Below are 16,684 nucleotides of genomic sequence, written 5' to 3'. Positions count from 1 at the left end.
GGGTGGGATTGTTGTCAGTGCAGTTGATCTTTGACGAGATGAATAGCCAGTATCGGGCAGATTTCTAAATAGTTATGGGGTGCCTAAAACACAGCCTTGTTTGACACCAGTCTGGATTGTGAGGGTGTCTGTTTCAGATCTGCCACTCAAGACGGTTACAAATAGCAATGGAAGAACTCCAGGAACACCCCGCACTAAAACACACTTGCATAGAGTCACAGAACCCCTATAGTGTGTTTTAGTGCGGGGTGTTTCTGGAGTTCTTCCATTGCTATTTGTAACCGTCTTGAGTGGCAGATCTGAAACAGACACCCTCACAATCCAGACTGGTGTCAAACAAGGCTGTGTTTTAGGCACCCCATAACTATTTAGAAATCTGCCCGATACTGGCTATTCATCTCATCAAAGATCAACTGCTCGTTGGTGTCAGGATTAAATATCGTCCAGATGGAGAACTCTTTAACCTCACTCGTCTCTGTGTCAAAACTAATCTGACTTCCGTAAATATACATGATCCACACTTTGTGGAAGTCTGCTATTATGTTGTCCACTCTGCACCAGATTTGTAATTCCTCCCTCCATCTCTGCAATTTCCCCTCCAGGAAACTCAGTCTGATCTTGAATTTTGCTGAAACAAAACTCATTATCGATTCACGTCTGGTTGGCCAAATATTCTGCTTTCCCGTTTCTGGAGAGACTTGGGAATAAATGTAAGTCTTGCCAGCATTTCCGATTTCTTGATAACTGCCTCTCAAAAGATTGACCTGGAGATCCCACACAGGACCAGCAGAGCTCGCTTTGCCTTCTACAAGACCCAGCAGCGAGCGTTTCTATGTAAATGATTCTATGTGTGATTCTATGTAAAGACCTCCACAAGTCAACCAAAGTGCTCATGTACAGAGCCGCTGTTGTCACCGTACTGCGGTGAGACCTGGTCAGTGTGGCAGTGACACAGGACGAGAGAAATTCCATCAGCACCGTCTCCGCCCCATTCTCTGGATTTAATGAGGAAGGGGAGAGGAACTGTCACACAAATGTTAGTTCCCTTCTTCAAGGCAACGCCACAAGATTTCAGGCAAATTGCCTACAAAATCAACTTTGGAGTGTACCTTGTGTCCAGATGACCAAAAACCATCCTCCCCACCAGGTCCTGTTTTCTCACCTTTCAAATGGCCAGTCTTCCAAGGGAGGACAAAGAAAATGCTTCAAAGGTGCTCTGAAGCTCTGAAGTGTGCTGGCACTGACAATGACTGGGAGGAGCTTGCTACCTACCAATTACTCAAAAGGGCGACATGGCAATTAGGAATGGGCAACAAATGCCCATTAACAAATGGGGCGGCACGGTGGCACAGTGGTTAGTGCTGCTGCCTCACAGCGCCAGGGACCCGGGTTCGATTCCCGGCCTCAGGTCACTGTCTGTGTGAAATCTGCACATTCTCCCCGTGTCTGCGTGGGTTTCCTCCGGGTGCTCCAGTTTCCTCCCACAGTCTGAAATTCTCTCTCAGTGTACCCGAACAGGTGCCGGAGTGTGGCGACTAGGGAATATTCACAGTAATTTCATTGCAGTGTTAATGGAAGCCGACTTGTGACAATAATAAATAAACTTTGGAACTTTAAAACTTGCCCATCACTTTGAGTCCCAACATCTTAATGGTGAAGGCAGAGCGGCAGCAGAGAGGGAAAGAAAATGGAGTAAATCCTGCTCTCTGCATCCCACTTCCTCATGGGAATCCTGTCCCACATGCCCAAAGATCGTTGTGGGTTGAGAAGCGTCCGGTTCAGTCACATGAACCACAGCAGAAACTCTGAGTAGACATTACCCTCAAAATGGGTGGGACAGTGGTTAGCACTGCTGCCTCACAGCGCCAAGGACCCGGGTTCAATTCTGGCCTTGGGTAATTGTCAGTGTGGAGTCTGCATGCTCTCCCCGTGTCAGCGTGGGTTTCCTCCGGGTGCTCCGGTTTCCTCCGGGTGCTCCGGTTTTCTCCCACAGTCCAAAGACCTGCAGGTTAGGTGGAGTGACCATGCTAAATTGCCCCTTAGTGTCCAAAGACGTCCAAGTTATGTGGATTGGCCGCAATGGGATCACGGAGATAGGGCGAGGGACTGGGCTGAGGTAGAGTGCTCTTTTGGAGGGTTGGTGCAAGTCCAAAGGGCCAAACGGCCTCCTCCTTCACTGTCGGGATTCAATGGAGGGAGCCAATGATGACATTCTTGTAGTTAGTCTGGATGGTCCAGGGACAGTTTCACACTTACTCTGTTATTCAAGCCATCTGTCACCACATATCAGGGGACGTAGTGGCGTAGTGGTATTGTCATTGGACTAGTAATGCAGAGACTCAGGGCAATGCGCTGGGGATCCGGGTTCGAATCCCACCATGGCAGATGGTGATATTTGAATTCAATAAAAATCTGGGATTAAAAGTCTAATGATGACTGTGAAACCATTGTCGATTGTTGTAAAAACCCATCTGGTTCACTGATCTCTTCTAGGGAAGGAATTCTGCCATCCTTACCCAGTCTGGCCTACATGTGACTCCAGAGCCACAGCAATGGATGGCATGGTGGCACAGTGGTTAGCATTGCTGCCTCACAGCACCAGGGACCCGGGTTCAATTCCAGCCTCGGGTCACTGTCTGTGTGGAGTTTGCACTTCTCTCCGGGTCTGCGTGGGTTTCCTCCGGGTGCTCCGGTTTCCTCCCACAATCCAAAGATGCACGGGTTAGGTTGATTGGCCATGATAAATTGACCCTAGTGTCAGGGGGATTAGCAGGGTAAATATGAGGGGTTACGGGAATAGGGCCTGGGTGGGATTGTGGTCGGTGCAGACTCGATGGGCAGAATGGTCTCCTTCTGCACTGTAGGGATTCTATGACTCACCCAATTCCTCAGACCAACATCGGATTCTATGAATGTGGCTGACTCTTAACTGTCCACAATTCAAGGGAAAATAGGGATGGGCAATAAATGTTGGCCCAGCCAATGATGCCCACATCCCATGAATACATTTTTAAAAAGATCATTATTGTTACCTCAAGAAACATTCTTTCACTGCACCTGCTAAATGGCTTCAGGCCAGCTAATGGGCAGGCGAAGATTAGAAAATAATTGTTCTGTGTTCAGACCGTGAAGCTGGCTCTTGTCTATAGAACGCCGAATCATTTCAGGATTAGTGAGAGAAATTAATTTCAACTGAAACCAAAAGAGAAAATGCTGGAAAATCTCAGCAGGTCTGGCAGCATCTGTAAGGAGAGAAAAGAGCTGACGTTTCGAGTCCAGGTGACCCTTTGTCAAAGCGTCTTTGAGAAAGGGTCAACAGCTTTGACAAAGGGTCATCTGGACTCGAAACATCAGCTCTTTTCTCTCCTTACAGATGCTGCCAGACCTGCTGAGATTTTCCAACGTTTTCTCTTTTGGTTTCAGATTCCAGCATCCGCAGTAATTTGCTTTTAATTTCAACTGATTCTATTGTATTGTTTATAGCCATATAACGTTATTTGGCGACAGATTTTTATCTATGTCTTTTTGTGGCCTGTGTTTGTCCATTTTCTGCTGCTCAGGTTCAGGGACATTGGATGATGTTGGGGAACAGTAGCCTTCACTTTCAGGATCTGGCTGGGTGGAGACCTTAGCTGGACACAGCCAAGGCCTCTTGCTGCACTGCTCCAAAAGCAGATTCCTTGGTCACAGCTTTTGGAAGGGGTGGGGTACCCCGCCCTGTTGCACCAATGTGGTTTTCCGCCAACCCCCACCACTTTGGGCACCTCACCAGTTATTCTGTTGCATCTTCCAAGCGATAAGGGGCATCTTGACAAATACAGGAACAGGATGGGAATAGAGGGATATGGTCCCCGGAAGGGTCGGGGGTTTTAATTCAGTCGGGCAGCACGGTCGGTGCAGGCTTGGAGGGCCGAAGGGCCTGTTCCTGTGCTGTAATTTTCTTTGTTCTTTGTTCTTAAGCAATGTGCCTATTATGGTTGAGTTAAAGGTTGAAGTTGAGCTGTGCGATATGAGTGCGATATATAACAAACGGGTTAATGAATTCCATTGACTTAAGTTAGTAGAGAGAGGAATTTCACACGGATGCGGGCAGTTTGGTCAATATCGATGCACCATTGTATAACTTCAACCCCAGCAGATTTTTGCAAGGAGCTTTATTCATAGAAGAAGCAGAACATGGCCTCCGGGGGAACTAGTTCACACGCAGCCACACCGGACTCACCTGGGCTTTCTGCGCCACGTCTGTCATGGTTGCTTCTCGCTCTTCTCAGACCTGGTTTTCTGATTAAGCTCCTTCAGCTTTGCCTCACACCTAAAGAGAAATGAGACGTTACTTATTGTTCTTCAGCATTTGATCCCATCGTCAAGTTGCAGAAGATGAATCAATTCAACGAACCCAGGAGACCCTGACCACAGGGCATGCGAGTGTCGTGGCTACATTACCTGTCATCTAGAGATTGAGTTCAAAATCCACCACACCTCTTTACATAGAAACATCGAAGATAGAAGCAGGAGGAGGCCATTCGGCCCTTCGAGCCTGCTCCACCATTCATTACGGTCACGGCTGATCGTCCAACACAATAGCCTCATCCTGCTTTCTCCCCATAACCTTTGATCCCATTCGCCCCAAGTGCTATATCCAGCCGCCTCTTGAATACATTCAATGTTTTGGCATCAACTACTTCCTGTGGTAATGAGAATTTTAACTCGGTTTTCAAAATCTAGAAATAGGGAAGGTTTAAGTGACAATGAACCAATCGTATTGTTGTAAAAATCCAACTGGCCCACCATTCCCCTCCTGGGAAGGAAACCTGCCGTCCTTATTCAGTCTGGCCTGCAGGTGGCTCCAGACCCCACACCAATACGCTGGACTCTGAACTTCTCTATGACCGGGAAGGTGGTGGCGCATTGGTATTGTTGTTGGACTAGTTAGTCCAGAGATCCAACTCTGGGAACCAGGTTCAAATCCTGCCACTGCAGATGGCAAAATTTGAATTCAATTAAAAAAAAAATCTGGAATTAAAAGTCTGATGATGACCGTGAATCGATTGTCGTAAAAACCCATCTAATGTCCTTCAGGGAAGGAAATCTGCTGTCCTTACCTCCATGTGACTCCAGGCCCACAGCAATGTGGTTGACTCATAAATGTCCTCAAGGATGGGCAATAAATGCTGGCCCAATCAGCAATACCCACATCCCATGAATGAATAAAAAAAGTGTCATACTGCGGTGGGAGGGTGGAGGGGAATCACCACCACCCCCACCATCACCACCACCACCACCACCATCTCTGTGCGCCCTGGGATGGGCAATAAACAGCAGCTTTGACAATGACCCTTCCCCACCCCACATTCTATGAATAATAAATACATTGTCCACCCGATTCTCAGCCTGCAATGTAATCAACAAGATCCAGCAGGCGCAAGCTACGAGGGAGCAAAGGTAGGCGATGGCCTAGTGGTATTATCGCTCGACTATTAATCCAGAAACTCAGCTAATGTTCTGGGGACCCGGGTTCGAATCCCACCATAGCAGATGGTGCCATTTGAATTCAATAAAAAAATATATCGGGTGACACAGTGTTAGCATTGCTGCCTCATAGTGCCAGGGACCCGGTTCAATTCCAGCCTCGGGTCACTGCCTGTGTGGAGTTTGCGCGTTTTCCCCGTGTCTGCGTGGGTTTCCTCCGGGTGCTCCGGTTTCCTCCCACAGTCCAAAGATGTGCAGGTTAGGTTGATTGGCCATGCTAAAATTGTCCCTTAGTGTCCTGAGATGTGTGGATTAACGGGTGAAATATGGAGGGATATGGGGGTAGGGCCTGGGTGGGATTGTGGTCGGTGCAGACTCGATGGGCCAAATGGCCTCTTTCTGCACTGTAGGGTTTCTATGATTCTATGACCGTTAGGGGGTTAGTGGGATAGGGCCTGGGTGGGTGCAGGTTCAATGGGCTGAATGGTCTCCTTCTGCACTGTAGGGTCTCTATGATTCTAGATAGGCAAAGAACAACGGTGATTGGAATAAGGGGAAAGAGGCTGATTACATGTGGTGAATCTCAAAATGTCCTGTGTTGTAACACCATGCTCATTGTACAAGATGACAACCTTTGTGTAAATATATTAGAAATGATGTGCAGCATTTCAGAAGTCCTGTCATTGTCCATCAGTCAGGAATTAAGAGTCCAACAAAATATCTATTTCCGGCTTACAGCACTTAACCGCTCTGCCTCTGTGTCTGTGGCTCTGTCTGTGTCTCGGTCTCTCCCTCGGTCTCCCTGTCCCATCTTTCTCTCAGTCTCTTCTCACATGTCCAAGAGAATTCTTTGGGCTGTGGTATGTGTGGTATTGAAATAGCCAGGATAAGGTTAAGAGGCAATTCAGATTCCTCTGCAACGCAACACTGAAAAATGTTAGGCCCTGCAAACTGATCGCCATCTCATTCCAGTCTGTGAATTACATTTTCAAAGGCGTCACAGCAGCTTTGAGCATTTGAAGACAGCCGCAGACACTCCTACATTAAATGATATTAGTGAAGATATCCTGAAACAGAGGCTTTTTACAACATTTCAACCCTCAGCCACAACCAGAATAAAATAAATATATTAAAGTTTATTTATTACTCTCAAGTAGGCTTACATTAACACTGCAATGAAGTTACTGTGAAAATCCCCTAGTCACCACACTCCGGCGTCTGTTTGGATACACTAAGGGAGAATTTAGCATGGCCCATGCACCTAGCCTGCACGTCCTTTGGACTGTGGGAGGAAACCGGAGCACCCCCAGTCATTCATGTTTCATAAGATCACCTCTCATTCTTCTAAACTCCAATGGATACAAGCCCAACCTCTCCCAATCTTTTCTCATTGGGAAAAGTATCCCCATTCTAAGTTAATGTTTATTTATTAGTTTCACAAGTAGGCTTGCATTAACACTGCAATGAAGTTACTGTGAAAATCCCCTCGTTGCCACATTCTGGCGCCTGTTCGGGTACACTGAGAGAGAATTTAGCACCTAACCAGCACGTCTTTTGGACTGTGGGAGGAAACTGGATCACCCGGAGGAAACCCACGCAGACACGGGGAGAACGTACAAACTTCACACAGATAGTGACCCAAGCCAGGAATTGAACCCGAGTCCCTGGCTCTGTGAGGCAGCAGTGCTAACCACTGTGCCACCGTGCTATCCTAATATTATTTAGGTGGGGAGAGAATGCAGAAACCCTGAGGTACAGAGGCATCTGGATGTCCTGGTATACGAATCAGGAACAGTTTGTATACAGGTACAACAAGCGACTAGGAAGACAAATGAAACGTTTATTGCAAGGGGAGTGAAATATAAAAGTTGGGGTTTTGCTACAGTTATACAGGGCATTGGTGAGACCACATTGAGAGCACTGTGTACACTTCAGGCCTCCTCCTTTAAGAAAGGACATTAGAAGCAGTTCAGCAAAATTCACGTGACTAATTCCTAGCACAGTGGTTAGCACTGCTGCCTCACAGCGCCAGTTTGATTCCCGGCTTGGGTCACTGTCTGTGTGCAGTCTGCGCGTTCTCCCCATGTCTGCGTGGGTTTCCTCCAGGTGCTCCGGTTTTCTCCCACAGTCCGAAAGGCGTGCTGGTTAGGCGCATTGGCCATGCTAAGTTCTCCCTCGGTGTACCTGAACAGGTGCCAGAGTGTGGCGACTAGGGGACTTTCACACTAACTTCACATTGCAGTGTTAATGTAAGCCTACTTATGACAATAAATAAAGTAAAACAAATTTCAAAATTTGCAGATGATACAAAACTTGGAAGTATTGTGAAACATGAGGGGGTCCAATGATGGACTTCAGAGGAACATTGACAGGCTGGTGGGATGGGCAAACAGGTGGCAAATGAAATTTAATGTAGAGAAGTAATACATTTTGGTAGGAAGAATGAGCTAAAGTGATATAAAGGGGGTGCAGGCACAGAGCGAGCTTGGAATATATGTGTATACATTGTTGACGGTGGCAGTCCAGGTTGAGAAATAGAGAGTACCAAAGCAAGGAGCTTATGATGAATATTTCTTGTGTACTGGCTCAGCATCAACCAGTGTATTGTATTCACTTCTGAGCAACACATTTCAGGAGAGATTCAAAGGCTTCAGAGAAGATGCAGAAAGGATTTCTGAGAATAGTTCCAGGGTTGAGGAATTTTGGTTCTGTGTTTAGTTTGGAGAAGCTGGAGTTGTTATCCTTTAAGAAGAGAAGGTTGCAAGAAGATTTGTTCAAAACCATGATGGGTCTAGACAGAGTCAACAGAGAGAAACTGTTCCCATTGGTGGACACTGATATAAAGTGAAAGCCAAGGAACCAATGGCAATTTTGCGCAACAAATCTACATTTTTGCCCCGTCTACATCAACGGAGATGAAGTGCAAATGGTTGAGAGCTTCATGTTTTGGGTGTCCAGATCACCAGCAACCTGTTCTGGTCCCTCCATGCTGACACTATAGTTAAGAAAGCCCACCAATGCCTCTACTTTCTCAAAAGATTAAGGAAATTTGGAATGTCAGCTATGACTCTCAGCAACCTTTGTAGATGCACCATAGAAAGCATTCTTTCTGGTTGTATCACAGCTTGGTATGGCTCCTGCTCTGCCCAAGACCGCAAGGAACTACAAAGGATTGTGAATGAAGCCCAACCCATTACTCAAATCAGCCTCCCATCCATTGATACTGTCTACACTTCCTGCTGCCTCAGAAAAGCAGCCAACATAATCAAGGACCCCACGCACCCCGGATATACTCTCCTCCACTTTCTTCCATCAGAAAAAGATACAAAAGTCTGAAGTCACGTATCAACTGACCCAAGAACAGCTTCTTCCCTGCTGCCATCAGACTTTCGGATGGACCTACTTCATATTAAGTTGATCTTTCTCCACACCCTAGCTATGGCTGTAACACTACATTCTGCACTCTCTCCTTTCCTTCTCTATGAACGGTATGCTTTGTTTGTATAGCACACAAGAAACAATACTTTTCACTGTATTCTAATACATGTGACAATAATAAATCAAATCAAAGTGTGCAGGATCTGAAATGCACTAAGTGTGGTGGAGACAGATTCAATCAGCAGAGAGGACAAATTTACCAGGCTTTGGGGAAAGAGCAGGGGAACGGGGGATTGCGAGAAGTTGAGTTGAGTTACTCTGGTAGAGATCCAGCATGGACACAATGGACTGAATGGCCACCTGCTGTGCTGTATCCAGTCCATGAGGTAGGGATGAAATTCCAGAGCTTGGGGCTTTAGGGGCCAGATCTGACATACATTATTTAGACTAGACCTCAACTATTGTTTGATTTTGGCATTAGCATGAAGATAAGGTGCTTCACTCCAGGTGAGGTTCTATTGACACACTAGGAAGCTTTATCAAAACAAATTGTATTTAACAATACAGTTTAAGAGCCGCTAACAGATGAAGTAGCTTAACTTTTACCAATTGAAATACTTAAGCATGACAAGATACAATTCATAACTGCTAACCTATCTCTATTAGTTCCAATTTAAGCAATATTCCTCATAGACTAAAAATCCTCTTCAAAACCAGTTAGCAAACAACACAGACTTGCGCGTTTTTACTTGTTAACAGTCCGAGAGCCTTAATCACCCCGGAGATAGAGAGAGAGAGAGACACCTGTCTTCTGACATTCAACCAACAGCCTCCAGAGAGAGAGAGAGAAAGACACTTCTAGCTTCTTTCAGATGCAAGCAGAAACTGCCTGTTTTTCCCTGTTAGCCTTTTAAAGTTTATTTATCAGTGTCACAAGTAGGCTTACATTAGCATTGAAATGAAGAAAATCTCCTAGTCGCCACACTCCGACGCCTGTTGGGGTACACTAAGGGAGAATTTAGCATGGGCCAATGCACCTAACCAGCACATCTTTCGAACTGTGGGAGGAAACCGGAGCACCCGGAGGAAACCCACGCAGACACGGGGAGAACGTGTAGACTCTGCATAGACAGTGACCCAAGCCGGGAATCGAACCCGGGTCCCTGGCGCTGTGAGGCAGCAGTCCAAGGATGTGCAGGTTAGGTGAATTGGCCATGCCAAATTCTCCCTCAGTGTACCTGAACAGGTGCCGGAGTGTGGCCACTAGGGAATTTTCACAGTAACTTCATTGCAGTGTTAATGTAAGACTACTTGTGACTAATAAACTTTAAACTTTAGTCAAATACTAAAAAACCACTGTGCCACCGTACCACCCAAAAAGAAGGGGCTTTGAATTGTCCAGGAATCAAACCTGGGCCTCCCACATGCAGGCGAGAATTCTTCCATTGAACCCCAAATGAACACAGCCCAGCTCCGCAAATCACGTGACTCTGTCTCTTGTCAATCAACCTAATTAAACCCTACTCCGAAACCCCAGGGGAAAAACCAAAAATAAATCAAATGCATTAGCTCCAATGAAAACAAACACCCCATCATCTAGGATCAATTATTCTCCTGCATTCTCAGCCTGGAGCAGACAGATCAGCACTCTATAAACAGAGCTGAATTTTAAACATACCCCTTATAAGAAACATGGCATAAATACATTTCTTAAAGGCACAAAATCATTACCGGAGTTAACAGCTGAAGGCACAGCCGCTATATAGTGAGGCAAAGGAAACCAGTGGTGCACAAAAAGCCAGAATTGGAGGAGTGTAGAGAATTTCAAGGATTATAGGTCAGAGGTTGAGAGTGGCGGGGGAGGGGGGGGGTAGATTTGAGATAAGGATGAGAATTTTAAACTTGGATGTTGCTCGATCAGGAACTAAAGTAGGTCAGTGAGCACAGGAACGATGGCTGAAGTGGGACTGATGCCGACTGCAATTCAGTGCTGGACTTTGTAAAAGTGGGAATGCCATCTAGGAAAATCCTACAAGCTTGCAAAGTCAAAATGTACTGACATTCCTGGGAGCCCATATGGGTGCGCAGTGTTCTCAACCCAACATATATTGCAACTGATCAGCAGCAAGATAATTAGTCCTGTGTTTTGAGAACATTTCAGTGTTCGTTAATTCCCTTTTGTTTGAGTTGTATCCTTTACTACTGATCTTTTCTGACTATGGTGCTGTGCAAATAGCAGACTGAACACAACCGTGGCTCAGTGAGTCACATTGTCTCTGAATAACAGTCGGTTTTTGAGTCATAGTCTACAAAGTGTAGAGTGACACTGCAGTGCAGTATTGAGGGAGTGCTGCATTGTTGGAGGCACTGTCTTTCAGGCGAGATGTTGAGCAAAGGTCTCTGTTCTCTCAGTTGGATACAAGAGATCCCATGGTGCTATTTCGACCAAGAGAAGTGGATGTTTTTCCTGATGTCTTGACCAACATTTATTCCTTAATCAAAGTCCCAAAAACAGATCATTTGGCCGTTATCCCATTGCTTTTTTGTCAGAGTTTGCTGTGTGCAAATTAGCTGCTTGGTTTCGCACATTACAACAGTGGTTATACATCATTGGCTGTAAAGGTTGTGAAAGATGCTAAATAAATGCAAGTCTCTCTTTTCTTTTCTTGCACCATCCATCAAAACGTTCTCCCCATGCCTGCGTGGGTTTTCTCCCACAGTCCGAAACATGTGCAGGTTAGGTGGATTAGCTGTTCTAAATGTGCAGGATTATGTGGATAGGGTGGAGGGGAGGGCTTGGCAAGATGCTTTTTCAGAGAGTCAACGCAGACCCGATGGGCTGAATGGCCTCTTCCTGCACTATTGGATTCTATGGTTCTAAAACCTCAAGTGACACATCCAAAAGTTGCTGGGCATTGACACAGGGCAGCATAACGCACCACACCAGAACAGTAGCTGTAATAAGTCATGGATTTCTAGATTCTGTAGGTGCTAAGGGGTACAATGAGACCCCAGGCAGTGTGGCATTGGAATAGAGGATCAGCCAAGATCAGATTGAATGGTGGAGCAGGCTCGAAATGGCCTCCTCTTGCTCCTACTTTCTGTGTTTCTATTTTATGGCACAGAGGTTGGCCATTGAGCCCATTGAGCCCATGCCAGCTCTTTGTACCACAGTTACATTGATATAGCACTTGGGCCGAATGGGATCAAAGGTTATGGGGCGAAAGCAGGATTAGGCTATTGAGTTGGATGATCAGCCATGGTCGTGATGACTGGCTGAGCAGGCTCAATGGGCCAAATGGCCTCCTCCTGCTCCTATCTTCTATGTTTCCATGTAAGTTACCCCTGGAATCAATCACCAGAGTCGGTGCAGAACAATACACACTGAGCAAAGCTGACTCATTACTGAACTATACCATACACATTACACACTAGATCACCATACCATGTCGGCTCTATTACTCTGCGGTGGTGATCTGCCCAAAGGCAAGATTTGAGCTCATTTCTCCACACTGTGCAGTCCTACGCTTTCTTCTCCAGATGCCCGTAAGAGCCTCCCTTTTCCAATTTCAATGAGTAATATGATTAGGAAACGAATCGGTGAGATGGATTCCCGCCTTCCTCATGTGTGCTCGAGGACTAAGGTTCTCGCATTAAGTTCATCTTTCTCTACACCCTCGCTATGACTGTAACACTACATTCTGTGCTCTCTCCTTTCCTTCTCTATGAACGGTATGCTTTGTCTGTATAGCGCGCAAGAAACAATACTTTTCACTGCAAACTAATACATGTGACAATAAATCAAATCAAAATCAAAATCCTGTGCCTGTCAGCAGCTGTTGTCCTATGAGGTTCCAGCTCTTCCACTATTACCACCGAGAATCTGGTGATTCTTAGCTATGAGGAGAGATTGGGTAGACTGGGGTTGTTCTCCTTGGAAAGACGGAGAATGAGGGGAGATCTAATAGAGGTGTACAAGATTATGAAGGGCATAGATAGGGTGAACAGTGGGAAGCTTTTTCCCAGGTCGGAGGTGACGATCACGAGGGGTCACGGGCTCAAGCTGAGAGGGGCGAAGTATAACTCAGACATCAGAGGGACGTTTTTTACACAGAGGGTGGTGGGGGCCTGGAATGCGCTGCCAAGTAGGGTGGTGGAGGCAGGCACGCTGACATCATTTAAGACTTACCTGGATAGTCACATGAGCAGCCTGGGAATGGAGGGATACAAACGATTGGTCTAGTTGGACCAAGGAGCGACACAGGCTTGGAGGGCCCGAAGGGCCTGTTTCCTGTGCTGTACTGTTCTTTGTTCTTTGTTCTTTGATTTTGCCGTTGGCTGTTACTCAGCACCATGAACGTGGGATCCCCTCATTTGGGCCTGGGGCAATTTGTAAAAGGGCAGCAATGACCACCCACTGAGGTCTTCACTGACACCATCAATATTATATCATGTACATCCTACAACAACACCATGTACACCACCATCCCCAATATACCATCCACACTGTATAAGGCGCACTGTGCAGCAGGAATATGATGCATCATTTAATAAAAGCAAATTACTGCAGATGCTGGAATCTGAAACCAAAAGAGAAAATGCTGGAAAATCTCAGCAGGTCTGGCAACATCTGTAAGGAGAGAAAAGAGCTGACGTTTCGAGTCCAGATGACCCTTTATCAAAACTTTAGATTTTCCAGAATGACACGTCATTTAGTTGAGATTAAGAAATAATTGCAACAGAAGAATTAACAAGGAGTGAAGTTTGTGATATTAACACATGAGTACATCATTCATTTTCATTGATCTTAACCTGTAAAATGCAAATGAGTTGATGGGGTACATTTTACCATCCCGCCCATCACAGGAATCGGAGCGGGCGAGGTGTGGACCATGGAAAGGTCCGTTGATCTCGGGCAGGATTTTACAGTTTCAGGACAAGCGCCCATAAAATCCCGCCCGATCTCTCTATTGGGGATATTGGACAGAGGAAAGATGGGGTAAACTTACATTTCCACGTCACCTCCTCGTATCTCCAAAATGTCCCAAAGTGGTTAACAGCCGGAGGATTGTTTCTGAATGTGGTCACCCATTGTTGGGGTGGCACGGTGGCACAGTAGTTAGCACTGCTGCCTCACAGCGCCAGGGACCCGGGTTCGATTCTCGGCTTGGGTCACTGTCTGTGTGGAGTCTGTGCATTCTCCCCATGTCTGCGTGGGTTTCCCCCGGGTGCTCCGGTTTCCACCCATGCTCCAAAGATGTGCAGGTTAGGTGCATCGGCCATGCTAAATTCTCCCTCAGTGTACCCGAGCAGGCGCCAAAGTGTGGTGACTAGGGGATTTTCACAGTAACTTCATTGCAGTGTTAATGTAAGCCTACTTGTGACACTAATAAATCAACTTTAATCAAACAATTGCTACCACAAAGTAATTGAGGCCAAAACATTGAATGTTCTCAAGAAGCAGTCAGATATAGCTCTTGGGGTGAAGGGGTTCAAAGGATATTGGGGGGAAGGCGGGAGGCAGGATCAGGCTACTGAATTGGTCAGCTATGATTATAATGAATGGCGGAGCAGGCTCGAAGGGCTGAATGGCCTCCTCCTGCTCCTATCTTCTACGTTTCTAAAAGCAGCTGCCAATTTGCACACAGCAAGGCTCCAGTAGCAGCAAGCAAAATAAATGGCAAATTCATCTGTTCTTGGTGGAAGGAGGGCTGTTTTCCAGGGCCCCAGAGAAACTCCCCCCCCTCCCCCCCCCTCCATCCTTCGTCTAACGCTGTATAATCTACAACATTCCACCCGGACAGTCGGTGGGGGTCTCGGTTTAATATCTCAGCTAGAAGGCGGCGCCTCCCATTCATGCACCCCCACAGGAGTTGTGTACCGGAGAGTCCGACTGCATCACGTGCTCAAGTGTCGGGAGTGGGGGGTTGAAGCCGGGACCTTGTGATTCAGAGCGTTCACAACAGCTAACATTAAAATGTAGACTGGCAAACATGGCCAAGTCATCCCAGCGTTTCAGATCCGAGTTTACATTCTGTGGATTCAGAGTGAGTTTTTGCCGTTGATTTAATTTTTGGACATATTAATTTTAGACTGACACAGATGAAACTGAATCCTTGTGCACCTCCTTAGATAATACCTAATTAGAGTTGTTGAACTATGATTGCTAATATTACACATTGCCCTACATATCGCTACATGCCTTTAGTCAGTGCTCAATTCTAAAAATAGTACTCCTGGAAGGCGCTGGACTAAATCTTCAGTCAGATCGACTTGACTGATGATGCTTTGCTTCATCCACAGTTTTATGATTGTACATTGCCGCTCGTTAAGATTTCTTGGAGATACCACGTCAGAATGTTATTTCTCCAACTTTTCTCCCCCACCATCCACCCACTCCCAACAATTTTCTCACAAGAGCAAATGTCTTTTCATCATCTACTCCGCATGATCATTAGATTCTCAGAAGTATCTTTGTACCAAAATCTGGCAACTACTTTTAATGGAAGAAGGTGGAAGAGAGAATGTCCGGGGTGCATGGGGTCCTTAATTATGCTGGCTGCTTTTCCGAGGCAGCGGGAAGTGTAGACAGAGTCAATGGGTGGGAGACTGGTTTGTGTGATGGATTGGGCTTCATTCACGACCCTTTGTAGTTTCTTGCGGCAGAGCAAGAGTCATATCACAGCTTGGTATGGCTCCTGCTCTGCCCAAGACCACAAGGAACTATAAAGGATTGCGAATGTAGCCCAATCCATCATACAAACCAGCCTCCCACCCATTGACTCTGTCTACACTTCCCACTGCTTCAGAAAAGTAGCCAGCACCCCGCACCCCGGACATACTCTCTTCCACCTTCTTCCGCCAGGAAAAAGATAAAAAGTCTGAGGTCACATAGCAACCAAAAACAGCTTCTTCCCTGCTACCATCAGACTTTTGAAAGGACTTACCTCGTATCAAGGGGATTTTCACAGTAAACTTCATTGCAGTGTTAATGTAAGACCACTTGTGACACTAATAAAATAAAACTTTAAAAAAAACTTTAATTTGATCTTTCTTTACACCCTAGCTATGTCTGTAACACTACATTCTGCACTCTCTCCTTTCCTTCTCTATGAACGGTATGCTTTGTCTGTATAGCGTGCAAGAAACAATACTTTTCACTGTATACTAATACATGTGACAATAATAAAGCAAATCAAATTAAATCAAATCAAATGTTGGTTCATGCTCGCTATTTCATCAAGCTGTGCAGGAGAGGTTTTCTGGTTTGGGACCAAACCCCATTCACCCACCATCCATGTCGTCTCTGACCTTCATTGGCTCAAGCAACGCCTTTGTCTTTCTTTGCAAGTCCCTCAGTCACCTTCTCCCTCCCAATCTCTGTCATCTCCTGCAACCTCACAATTCTGCCCCCTGATTTGCTTCACTTTACCATTTTATATTTTCAGTTGTCTCAGCTCAAAGCTCTGGAATTCTCAACCGAATCCTCTCCATCCTCTGATTAGCACTGCTGTCTCACAGCCCCAGGGACCCGGGTTTGATTCCCGACTTGGGTCACTGCCTGTGCGGAGTCTGCACGTTCTCCCCGTGTCTGCGTGGGTTTCCTCCGGGTGCTGCGGTTTCCTCCCACAGTCTGAAAGACGTGCTGGTTAGGTGCATTGGCCATGTTAAATTCTCCCTCAGTGTACCCAAACAGGTGCTCGAATGTGGCGGCTAGGGGATTTTCACAGTAACTTCATTGCAGTGTTAATGTAAACCTACTTGTGACACTAATAAATAAACTTAAACTGAAAACTTAAGCCTTCTCTCTCCCCCTTTGCAACCCACCTCAAAACTT

The 16,684-nt window shown here is 46.1% G+C and overlaps 1 protein-coding gene across 5 annotated transcripts in view; it reads right to left on the bottom strand.

Moving 5' to 3' along the window:
• Positions 1 to 16,684, bottom strand: part of nexn (nexilin (F actin binding protein)) — an 82,047-nt gene that overhangs the window by 45,010 nt on the left and 20,353 nt on the right. For all 5 annotated transcript variants that reach the window (XM_078218962.1, XM_078218964.1, XM_078218961.1 and 2 more), the window contains exon 2: positions 4,223 to 4,312. In XM_078218962.1, coding sequence (XP_078075088.1) covers positions 4,223 to 4,249 — 27 coding nt within the window. In that variant the 5' untranslated portion in view covers positions 4,250 to 4,312. The remainder of the gene's footprint in view (positions 1 to 4,222; positions 4,313 to 16,684) is intronic.

This window comes from Mustelus asterias, chromosome 8, assembly GCF_964213995.1.
Source record: "Mustelus asterias chromosome 8, sMusAst1.hap1.1, whole genome shotgun sequence".
In the NCBI taxonomy this organism is placed as follows: Eukaryota; Metazoa; Chordata; class Chondrichthyes; order Carcharhiniformes; family Triakidae; genus Mustelus; species Mustelus asterias.
This window is presented reverse-complemented; position numbering and strand designations above follow the sequence as displayed.